The 12,168-nt window shown below is 32.5% G+C and overlaps 1 protein-coding gene across 3 annotated transcripts; it reads left to right on the top strand.

The window, feature by feature from the left end:
• Nucleotides 1-223: 223 nt before the first annotated feature.
• On the top strand, nt 224-12,093 carry LOC128155174 (calnexin-like). 3 transcript variants are annotated; one of them, XM_052816757.1, is made up of 22 exons: nt 224-310; nt 1,303-1,434; nt 1,546-1,622; nt 1,752-1,810; nt 1,975-2,039; nt 2,239-2,315; nt 2,456-2,537; nt 2,834-2,902; nt 3,151-3,198; nt 3,339-3,414; nt 3,618-3,696; nt 4,111-4,185; nt 4,657-4,692; nt 4,808-4,921; nt 5,034-5,074; nt 5,485-5,600; nt 6,188-6,262; nt 6,479-6,625; nt 7,685-7,819; nt 8,922-9,074; nt 10,250-10,329; nt 10,681-12,093. In XM_052816757.1, exons 2-22 carry the CDS (start codon nt 1,303-1,305, stop codon nt 10,715-10,717), a joined length of 1,773 nt encoding a protein of 590 aa, XP_052672717.1. In that variant the 5' UTR covers nt 224-310; the 3' UTR covers nt 10,718-12,093. The 3 variants fall into 3 exon arrangements, with proteins under 3 accessions (XP_052672717.1, XP_052672716.1, XP_052672718.1); XM_052816756.1 differs by having other exon boundaries at nt 1,749-1,810; XM_052816758.1 differs by lacking the exon at nt 7,685-7,819 and adding an exon at nt 7,076-7,201 and having other exon boundaries at nt 1,749-1,810.
• Nucleotides 12,094-12,168: the final 75 nt, after the last annotated feature.

The following is a 12,168-nucleotide window of genomic DNA, read 5'->3' as shown; positions in this document are numbered from 1 at the left end:
ATTTTATTGTACCCGAAACACTTAAAAGATGGGGAATTATGGGGGCCAAATTTAACTCTTATCGTATATAGTTCTTTGGTTTTTTGAAAATAATACAAATCAAATTATTACTCTTTGCAAAAATGAATGATGCGAAAGAACGTTGAACGAGTTAACAATATTTCACAGGTATCCAATCATAATCATTTTAACAAGAATGTGTTGTTTCAACCAATGAAATTGCTCCACGTTTAGGTATTTGGACCTTGTAGACGCAGAAGGGCCGGTGTCATGCTTATTTAGTTATTTACAAATTTTGAGAACAATCAAGGTATTTATTGGAACCTATATTCTTCAATACCCCATGAAATATTCACACGAAACATTTATGCACATCAAAACGAGGAGAAAGTTTTGAATTGTGAAAGTTTGCCTGACCGATCCGAACTTCCTCGAAGTAGATTCTGCAGTATTCAGAACGACTGCAATGTGCTATCGTCATTTAAGTTCATAATGCAAAGCCAATTTTAGAATTGTATGAAGTTCCTTAAATCATTGGAATCAAACACATATTATGAATGCAGCACCCAAATTAAAACGTTAGGCAAGATTTTTGTTTTATTGTGCATCTAGCCCCACAATAATTTTACTTTAATGTCCAATATCTTGTTTTAGGCTTTAGATAATTATCCTGAAAATTTACTTCCCTTTTTCCTAAGTGTAAGTCTTAAATATGATTTCTTATACAAATGTTTCACAATACAAAAGACAACGCCTACTTTTTCGATGAACAGTTTGACTTGTACAAGGAAGGTTTGAATTTAATTAATATTTCTACATTTCCCCCAAAAAACCATATTTAAGTCCTTGTCCATGTATATAATTACATGTATGTATCATTTAACCATGTGTTTAGTTAAAGCATCTACATGCAACACTTTGAGCATTGACCAGATTGCATAGTTGTGAAGCTTTAAAAGATTTCATAAACCAACAGTTATTACAGATGTAAAAACTTTCAGTTTCATTTAATCATAAAAGATCAAGATTAGAATGATGCCCTTATTAATTGTGAACATTTTGTGAAATCTACATTCTATTGATAGATGGTACTATAGAAATAATATTTAGAATTCATGAACAGAAAACTGCACATTGATACACAATAACACCTTCAGGACAATGATGTAGATCGAATAATTAAAATACAAATCACCAGAGACATACTTTCGGTTGCATATATAAATTAGTAGTTTCTTTTCTTTAACAAATATATAAATGTCATTACATATTGATTTGCATTTCACATTTATCCCTTTGCAGATGAAATTTAACACAGTATATATTTTATTCCTGGGAGTGTGTCTGATTGGGGCAACATCAGCAGATACAGATGATGAAGACGATGATGTCCAGGTAGAAGTAGAGGAGGATGATGAAGTAAGAGTGGAAAAGGTCAGAAACACGGCAGTACATGTACATCTTAGTTCCATGATATTGTAAAATACACTGCTGGAATTCAATGGATATTAGGGATTTTATGAATTGTAATACATTTATTTACAGCCGCAGTTTGTGCCTCCAACTATACAGAAGAATGTGCACTTTGCAGATTCATTTAACAAAAAAGATGAATTCAAAAGGTATTTTATTTATGTGAATACGTTTTGAAACGTGTTTAAATAAAAAATATAAAAATAATAAAGACTGTATGTTTTGTAGAGACACTGATTACTAGTGTTACACTAAGAGTTTGTTTTTGAATTTAGCAGATGGACAGTTTCACAAGCAAAGAAAGATGGGGCTGAGGAAAATTTATCTAAATATGACGGTATGAATTAATGAACACAATTTTTCATTCATTTTCCATTGGCAAAGTAAGTCACAAATCAGTAAAATATTAACAAACTATAATCATTGTTACAAAGTATGGACAAAAAAATATATTGCTTCATATGTAGTTACAAAATGCATAATATATGCAAATATGAATAGGTAAATGGAAGGTGGAGGTACCTAAGAGTAGTGCAGTGGAAGGAGATCTCGGCCTGGTCCTCAAGGTAAGCAGTGAAAGGAAATCTCTCTCTCTCTCTCTCTCTCTCTCTCTCTCTCTCTCTCTCTCTCTCTCTCTCTCTCTCTCTCTCTCTCTCTCTCTCTCTCTCTCTCAGTTTTAGAATAAAGCATTTGAATTCATAGACTATATTTAAATCATTTTTCACCAATCATCATATCGATAAGTAATTCAAGTTCTTTTAACAGTCCAAAGCAAAGCATCACGCTGTGGCATCCAAACTGAATAAACCTTTCAAGTTTGATGGCAAACCCTTATTTGTACAGTAAGTGCGCAGTTACCTCTCTGTTACTATCTACCAAAAATAGTCCACAATTGTCAACACTAGTAAGATCAATATCATTATCTTGCCTTCAAAGGTTATTAAAGCACTGTTTACAGTATGACAACTCTTTGATTTGACAGGTATGAAGTGAAATATCAAGATGGTATCGACTGTGGAGGAGCCTACGTCAAGCTTCTGTCAGCCGATCCAGCTTTAGACTTGGTAAGCTTCTCCTGACTCTGTTACCTACAGGTATATGATGTTCTCTCAGGAAGAAAAAAAATCAACTTTAATAGAGCAATACACATGCATAGATGGACAATGAAATGTTCGAATTTGGTTTCTGTGTTAATTTCTGAGTCGATATGGTGCATGCATGTCAGAACTACTTTTATTATTTTGTAATTAATAGTCAAAATGTTTCATGATCAAAATGGCTTACATTTGAATTCAAGTAATTGCACTTTAATTGTATTCTACATATTAAATGCATATTAATTGTATTGTTTTTGTTCCAGAAACAATTTCATGATAAAACTCCATACACTATTATGTTTGGTCCAGACAAATGTGGACTAGACAATAAGGTAAGTGATGGTCGTTCTGTATATTACATATACATTTCTTTGTATTTATATTACTGATGCATCTAAGTTCTCTATTAAGACAAAACCTGATACTCGTTAGCAATTTTTAAAGATCAGTGTCAGAAAATGAAATTTCACTTCTTAGAATTATTTCATGTACAGTTATATCAAATGACCATAATGACTTTTTCAGTGTACAAAATGATGTTCAGTTTAGAAATGATTCCAAATTATATTTTATGTTTTAGCTTCACTTCATTTTCCGTCACAAAAATCCCAAGACTGGGGAAATTGAGGTAAAAATGGTTTTCTACTGATTGAGGTGCAATCAATTTCTCATCATATTTGTGACATTTGAAATTTCCTTTGTTTATGATATGGCTATGTATTTAGCCTTAAATTGGATATTAACACCTGTTAAATCGGTCATTTACAGGAAAAACATGCCAAGAAGCCATCCGCTGCCCTGGATAGTTACTTCACAGACAAGAAGACACATCAATACTCCCTAGGTAGGAGTCATTATCCTTTTGAACTTCATCTTAACATAATTTAAAAGCAAATGTTGATAATGTAATATTTTCTTGAGTTGTACACTCAAGGTTTACCCAAATTCTAGGTTAATATTAAAATTGATGTCCTGTTATCAACAAGAAAAAGAAAGTGAAAATGTTTTTAACTTTGTATAAACAGCTACCTCTTCTTGTCATTACAGTTATAAATCCAGATAACACCTTTGAAGTGTCTGTTGATGGTTCTGTTGTCAATTCTGGGTCATTGTTGGATGATTTCAGGTATTGTATAGTTACATTGAACATATTGGATCTATATGTGTGTGCTATCAGAAATATTTGCTTTCAATTTTATATCTCTTCAACTTGTAAGGAAATATTTGCCCTTTCAGGTGCATGTAACTCTTTTATCATTCAAAGTAAAATTTGGGTATTGATCATTTGTTTTTGACTGTCTAAATGTTTTAGACCAAATATTTTTATTTTAAGCTCTCAGTGAACTGTCCATTAACACATTGATGCATGTATGATTAAAACTACTATCTTTCAGGAACAATTTTTTAGGAAGAACTGTAGATTAGTGCAATTCACAGTTATATTTATATATACACATGTACTTGTTTACAAATATTGCTGTACTATTATTTAATCTTGTTGAAAGATAGTTAATTAATGACATCCCTTCACTTATTACAGCCCTCCAGTTAACCCCCCTAAAGAGATAGAAGATCCCAATGACAAGAAGCCAGAGGACTGGGATGAGAAGGAAAAGTATGTTCATTCAAGACAACTATGAAATTGCATGTAAAATTTTCACAAAATAAGCTAGATTAAGTAAAATCAGTAGGTATAATGATTATAAAACATATATAGTTGTTTGCAAGCAATCTCCCAGTATTGTTTATTTTTTATACCCCACTTTGAAGAAGGGAGGGCATATTGTTTTGAAGTGTCTGTCTGTCTGTTGGTCTGTTCATCAACAGTTTCCGTTCATTTTCTTTGCAGATGTTGCAAATACTGAAATGAAATTTGCTATACAGATTTATCATAAGAATATCAAGGTCAAGTTGGAGCAATTTTTGACAGAGTTATGCCCCTTGGACTTGGAAAAATTCCAATTATTTGCAGTTTCTGTTCATTTTCTTTGCCAAGGTCTTCAAGGGAAGGGGGGCATAAGTGTTTCATAAACATCTTGTTTGTTATGTGTTTATCATATATTCTTATTTTATTTTTATCTTGTAGGATTCCTGATCCAGATGCAGAGAAACCAGAAGATTGGTGAGATTTACTGAAAAATATTTGCAATCATGTGGGTTAATTTAAAAATCTGCAGTGCACTTTACATTTTTACCAACCATACTCATTTACATGAATTTTCTACTTGGTTGTGTAGGGATGAAAATGAACCAGAGAAAATAGTCGATTCAGAAGCAACCAAACCTGATGGATGGCTAGAGGATGAAAACAAGCTTGTCCCAGACCCTGATGCAGAGAAACCCAAGGACTGGTAATGCGCATTTAAAAAAAAATCTTGGACATGTTTTAAAACTGATTTTTAAACTATTCAAATTAAATTTAAATGTTATGAAGTTGTAACTAGAAAGTATTTTTCTCTCTAGGGATGAAGAAATGGATGGTGAATGGGAAGCTCCTCTTATTGGTAAATTACTTCATCATCTGTTTAAGTCCATTGAAATTTCTCCCTTTCTTAAGCGAATTTTCATTATTTTACACTATTTCATTTGTTCTATGAACAATTGACACAAAATGATATAAAAAAGTAATGAAACCATATTTGTAAGTGTTAACTGGTCATTTTACAATGAAAATTTTTCTTGTAAAGTGTGTATTTCATAACCTATTAGTTAAAGCACCAGTGTGAACTCTTAAATACTTTTGATATTTCCAAAATTTCAAAGATCCTGTAAACAGCAAGGCTTCATGACCCCCCCCCCCCCAATATGTACATCATACATGCGTGTAGCACTAAGAATGTTTTACGGGATAGTTTACAAGTTAACTGCTGCTGAAAAAAAAAATATATATATCAATATTTTTCATCATTTGCAGAAAACCCTAAGTGTTCAGATGCTCCTGGATGTGGAAAATGGGAACAACCGATGATCAAAAATCCAAAATACAAGGGCAAATGGAGGCCCCCTATGATAGATAACCCAAATTATCAGGTAAGTCAAGAATCTGTTTGAACTGAAGTTTAACAGTGTATCTATTTAATGTACATGTACTTAAGGCACCTCACTACACTTATACTTTTTAAGACACTACGTCACAAGATGGCAATTTAGATGTTTTGTTAAACTGTTTATATCATTCGATTGGGTTGAATATCGTCGTAGCTCAGTGGTTAAAAAATTGGGCTTCTGAACCACAGATCTTGAGTTCGAGTCCGCCTGGAGCTTTTGTTCATGTCAACTGAATTAAATTTTTGAAAATGTAATTTTCCATCCAAAATTGCACATTTTTTGGCCTATTAGACTTTAATACTTCTTATCCATTATGATGTCTATCATAATCAAGTAATTTTCTGCTGATTTGAGAAAATATTTTACAGTGTAGTGAGCCACCTTAAAAACCTAAAACCAGAAAAAAAAATGATAACATCTGTTCCTTTATGATCCACTGTTGAAACATGGGCATGTATTTCCTATTCTGTACTGCAGAGTGTATTGTTCTATGCATTTAATTATTCTGTGTCAGTTTAATATCATTATACTCATTTGATAGGAATGAAAAAGATTCTTTTATTTTTCAGGGTATATGGAAACCAAGAAGAATACCAAATCCTAACTTCTTTGAAGATCTTGATCCATACAAAATGACCCCAATAGTAAGGAAATACACTGGAAGAAAAATTTGGGAATCATTTAACTAGAACATTTAATTAGATGTGCCGATAATAACTTAACCATTCAGTTACATGTAGATGTGGGGATTATAATTTAACCATTCAGTTAAATGTGAGGATCATAACTTTAACAATAAATTAGATGTGGGGATTATAACTTGATCATTCACGAAGATGATGGGTGACATTTTCTTCCAGAATGCTGTGGGTCTGGAGCTGTGGTCAATGACAGATGAGATTGTGTTCGACAACTTTTTGGTGACAGATGATAAGGGGGTAGCAGAGAAATGGACAGAGCAGACATTCCAAATTAAATCTGCAGCAGAAAAGGCCTCCTCTGGTGGTGTAAGTAGTTCACACACACTTGGGGAAGGTCAGACATGTGTGTCAGGCTAATTATTAAAAATACAGTTGCATTAAAATATGTACATGTACATTAAGATTAGATACTGTGGGATCAGTAAATTTCCATGAGGGCCAAGTTTCATAGAGTGCTAACTTTTAATAGGTTCAATTCTTCCATGGTTAATAAATAAAAATCCTATTTCATAATTTGTTCAGGATATTGATGGCCCACAAAATCATTAAAAATTAGGCCATTCGAAATTCTAATGAATCCACAGTAGATTTTCTATTGCTTTAGGATTGAAGCTTTTGAGATATTTGAATATTTGATAAAAGATATTTTTACTTAAAGTTTGTGCTGCAAAAAATTTTAGTCAGTTGTACTCAAGGATAAACTGAAAGAAGTGAAATTGTTGCTATATATATTGACCCAACTATGCTCTATTACAGCGAAGTGTTATGGATGCCATTAGTGACGCTACAAGAGAGAGACCCTGGCTATGGGCTCTTATCTTAGTAGTGGTGGTACTGCCAATTGTTCTTATTATTGCATACTGTTGTATGTCTAAATCAGAGGTAAGGCCAAAAGATGAATGTGGTCCAGACAGCACATTGCATGTACCCCACCAAACTCCTGACTCAGCTGATCAGATTTACCAATTTCTAAATTTCACTTTTATCCCAGTTTTAGGAACAGATTAACAAATGTATTTCCAAATTTCCCAGTTGGCACAGTTCCATGTATAAGTAGACAAATACATGTGTATTCTTGAAAATTCAAACGGAAAAAATATTTGGAATCATCTTCATGCTGAGTTAGGAGTCAAGCTTGCAGTAGACTTTTGGATGACTGACCATTTCTGAGTCATGGACAATGGTCAGACAACCAAATGAAACCTGGTAAAGTAAAAAGCTTCCTCACTCATCAGAAAATGACATTTGATAAGCAGGGAATACTCTGGGACCTGTAGTGAGGAAGCTTGCCACTTTCCATTGGTGTTGTGTGTTAACCAGTGTAGCATGTGTGTGTTTTATTTTATTTTTTCTCTCCCTCTGAAGGCTTTTGCCTATTTCACGGCACTAAAGGGGGCGGCCGAGGAGCGACCCTTGCTGTGGGCGGTGTATGTGGTGGTTCTCCTCCTCCCCGTCTTGTTAATCTCTATCTGCTTATGTCCACGGAGTGGGCCTATTAAGGTGCTTTGTTTTGTTTATTTAATATTTTTATAGCTGTTTTTAATAATTTAGCTGTTTATTTATTTAACAATCTTATTTTGTTTGTATTTTCTAAAAGTTTTGTTTTACTTATGTTGGTTATTCTGGAATTCTCAAAATATCCCTAATGGGTTTTTTGCCAGTTAGGGGTCCAGTTAGGGAGGGGTTAGATAATAAATGAATTGGACCCTTATCTAGCAAAAAATCTAATGGTAACACGTTTATTGTTATAGAATTATGTAGAAATAATGATAAAGAGCACTTATTTTAAAACCTTTTTCACTTTTAATTTTACTAACCAAGGAATCTTCTATGTTACACAAAATTAACTTTTTGAACAAGCCACTTTGAAATTGCAGCCTTTTTTATCAAAAGTGAATGTAGGAGCCTATTTTCATGCATATTCATTTACAATATATAAACAGTTGCAAACATGCTTCCTGATATGAACCTATAGAATAGCGAAAAACATCAATGTATGAAGTTTTTAATGACGTCACAATGATTTATACACATGCTTATCACCTGACAATCGCATTATTGTAAACATTGGAAACACTGTTATTTTAATAATTCTGAATGATTTGCCTTTCTTAAGCATAAATTTAAGTAATAAACAGCAATGTTAAAAAGCTCATTGGTATATGAACTTTATTGGTACATTATCAAATCTTTTCAGGATTTGATCACGTGATCAACCAAGTTCATACCCCAGTGAACTTTTTAAATTGCAGTTTATTTCTGAAGATTTATGTTTATTGTTACAGTAATTCTTTAGAATCTTTAAATTTAAAGAATTCTTAAAACTACATTGTTTAAGTTTTAAAATCACAAAAAACTCTCGATAATTTACACATTGTAGTGAATACCGTAGTCCAATGTCTTAACTTATGTGAATTTGATTTCACAACTTTAGAAAAATACCGGTAATTAAATTCCTTGATATTGGAATTAAAATTTATTCAAAAGTCTTTCTACACTCTGAATTCTAGTTGGTTAAAGGTTGTAATGAAGTGTATTTCAACCAAATCTCAATGTTTAAATAATTGAGAACAGTAGGTCTTAATATTGATTCTTATTTTAGCCCGAGACTCTAGCTGAAGCAAAGAAAACCGATGCGGTGTCACCAGATGATGAAAAGAAAGAGGAGTCTGCGGACAAGGAGGAAAAGACAGGACCAGGGGGAGACAACAAACCCAACACCAAGAAATCTAAGGCCAGTCTAGAGGCCACAGAGGTAGGCCGATATATAATTTTTATCAACTCATAGTGTGTTGTCTACTGTAAATTCCTTATTTTAAGTGAGTACTTAATTCCGTGATTCCACGGTTTTGTATCAAATCGCGAGAACATAAAATCACGATCACCAATTTTTTTGTTATTATTTCCTATAGTTTGAAACTGTCTGAAAAATAAAAGCGAGATTTTAAAATCCACAATGATTGCTTCTCGCGATTTTAAGTGGAAATTAATTCCAAGCCTTTAATTAGGAATTTACAGTATCCCCTCATAAATGCTCAGGAAAAGAAAACACACATTAAAATAATCAAATTTATATTGAAAGATTGTAATACATGTATATAAATCATCAATGACTAGGGCAAGGACGATTCTGTACTTAGCCGATTCTGTACTTAGCCGATTCGGTACATATCACGATACATGAGATGCGATACGATACATATCACGATACATTGCAACTAAATGAAAACATGAATAAGGGTTAAAAATTTATTAAATCTGTCGATGTATTACCGCATGTCCAAAGTTATTTTGATATATTTAAAATGAGCGTTGCACAATTTACAAATTACTTAAGTCTCATATATACACTACTTTTTCATAAACAAGTAATCCAAAAGTTGTCCACACTCCAGATTTAGCTTCCTAAGAGTTTTGAAAACTTTACGAGGTTTTCCGCCATCTTTGTACTTTCATTTTAGGCGCACAGACTAAAAATAGCCGATATATGAAGCTCGGATATTATTGGAAAATAAAAAAAAGTTCGCTTAGGTATCGTTGTATTTATGGTAAATGTATCGATCCAAATATCGTCAAAATAAATACTGTGATGCACCGGTGCATCGTCCCATCCCTATCAATGACATTGCCAGGTGTAGGTCAGTTATAGCTATTCAACAATGTCAGTGTTTTGATCCATCACTGATATAAATAAAAGATATCATATGAAGGGTGCGAAATTAATCATAACAGCCACATCTAACTTGCTATCAGTTGACACCATTGCTCCACTTCTCATGTCAATATATCATATTTCAAAAAATTCACATTTGACATCATCAAAAGGCAACTAATTGTAGCTAGCTGACAAAGATAGAAAGAATTCATGGGGATAAATATTGCAAGTCATAGTCAAGTTAACGTTATGGATTTGTATAACTCAAATTTAAGGATGATGGAGATGATGAAGATGAAGTGGATGCTGAAGAAGAGGAGGAAGAAGCACAGGAGAAGAACAGCGAATCACCAAGGTTTGTGAAAATCGCGAAATGTGATATCTGTTTTCCTACAACAGTGTGAAATGTAGTATCAACAAGTGTTTACTGGCCTCCTGTAGTGTTATCAATATTCATTTTTGCCTTACTTTTTCTGGATTTCTTGGGTACTTCTCACTTAGGAATTTGATTTGGCAAAAAATAATTACAATTTACTATAAAGTATGATAATTCTGTTCATTAGAATGAACTCATTAAGTCACTTCATATTGTAATTGTAAAATCAAATACTGGCAATCCACATAAATTGGCCTTTACTTATTAAAATGATCCTTTACTATTGCAAGAGGTTTCTAACTCCAGTTACTTATTTTTACATTTGTACAGACGATCTCCAAGAAAGAGGAAGTCTAGAAAGGATTGAGAGAAGTTTTGTGAGAGAGTATGAAGAGTATAAGAATCAGAATTCCTAGTAGGCATCTCAATGTTTTGTGTTATGCAATGCTGATAGACACAACCAAACCTGTTATATAACATTTCTTTAAATCTTATCCATCTGTGTAGTATTAAGGCTGAATACTGTACAAGTTAGATTTCTTAATTTTCTGTGCATGAAAGCTTTACACATTTATGCACAATTGAATAGATTTTTTTTTTCAGTTAATAAACTTTCATGTTGCTTTAACATTTTGAAAAAGATTTTTTTTATTGATCTTTTTTCACATGTACTTGGTATGCATAACATTTTCAGTGAGTTTTGATTTGTCTTTTTTAACCAATTTATATATGAAAGAATGAGTCTGATGATGAAGGGAAAATTAAAAGTAAATGTCTTATATTGAAACTGTGCTTAAAAACCTGTTTGTGTCACTTGGTATATGAACCCATGTTTAACATGGCTGCCAGATTGTATGAGTGTTTTGTTCCAGTTAAATATTTATCAAGTTAGTGTTTCCTATTAGTGTGTCTATGAAGTGATGTTGTCTTGATGATGAAAATGGTATGCTGGTAGTTTTATGTACATGAAATTTAAAGTGTCTGTTAGTATGTCATTTAGTACATTGTTAGTACATCATTTAGTACATTGTTGGTACAACTGTACATCATTTAGTACAAGTTAAATGTATCATGTGTCATAGGTCATGGTCTGTAGTTTAGAACGTTTTGTTAATGTAATATTGTTCAGAATATTTCAAATTATTCTCAAATGATTCTCTTTTGATTTGCATGAACTTTGATTTCTTTTCTATATTCAGAATATATTCCCGAGTGGTACTGTGCAAATTGGAATGAGATGTAGTTATTTTCAGTCATACATGTGCATCTTTGTAATTTCACAATTGATATATATTGTCTGAACCAACAGTCTTTTACAAGAAGGCACAATGTATGTCTTTTTTTTTAAACTTTAACTATTTTTAGCTGATAAAATTACTCCTCTTTCAATGAGCTTCATCTTTATGGGAATGTCTTAGCTTTTGCTGCTAATTTCATTTTATGTCAGTAATGTTGGAGGGATTACTTTGTCCTTTAGTTCCTTGTTATTAATGGCACAATAAACCCACTGGTTGCACATAAAGCCTAAAAGTAAGAGAAAGTGTGGAAACTTAGTATCTGTGTGTACTTAATTAAAGAGTTCATGATGCCTGAATGACTGTGAAAGGCTAGGTATTCTGTCCAATTAATAGCTGTCGACTACAATCATTCTTTTTCATTCATTTTGTTAAATTAAACATATAGAGGTATGTTGTCAATGAAAAACCATGTTGAAATAAACAGACCCGAATTTTTTATTGAAAATATTTTTCTTTTTTTTTTTGCTTGTATGGGTTTATCTAGTACATGTAATTGAATCTTTTTATTGATGAAAGAACT

This window comes from Crassostrea angulata, chromosome 7 (genome assembly GCF_025612915.1).
Source record: "Crassostrea angulata isolate pt1a10 chromosome 7, ASM2561291v2, whole genome shotgun sequence".
Taxonomy (NCBI): Eukaryota; Metazoa; Mollusca; class Bivalvia; order Ostreida; family Ostreidae; genus Magallana; species Magallana angulata.
Note: the sequence above shows the minus strand (reverse complement) of the source record. Positions and strands in the feature narration are given on the sequence as shown.

Excerpts from the sequence above, each read along its gene's own strand:
- LOC128155174 (XM_052816756.1), top strand. The coding sequence starts at position 1,303 with ATGAAATTTAACACAGTATATATTTTATTCCTGGGAGTGTGTCTGATT. Across the intron at positions 4,922-5,033 it reads GCAGAGAAACCCAAGGACTG|GGATGAAGAAATGGATGGTG; the intron begins GTAATGCGCATT and ends TTTTCTCTCTAG. Across the intron at positions 6,626-7,684 it reads AAAAGGCCTCCTCTGGTGGT|GCTTTTGCCTATTTCACGGC; the intron begins GTAAGTAGTTCA and ends CTCCCTCTGAAG.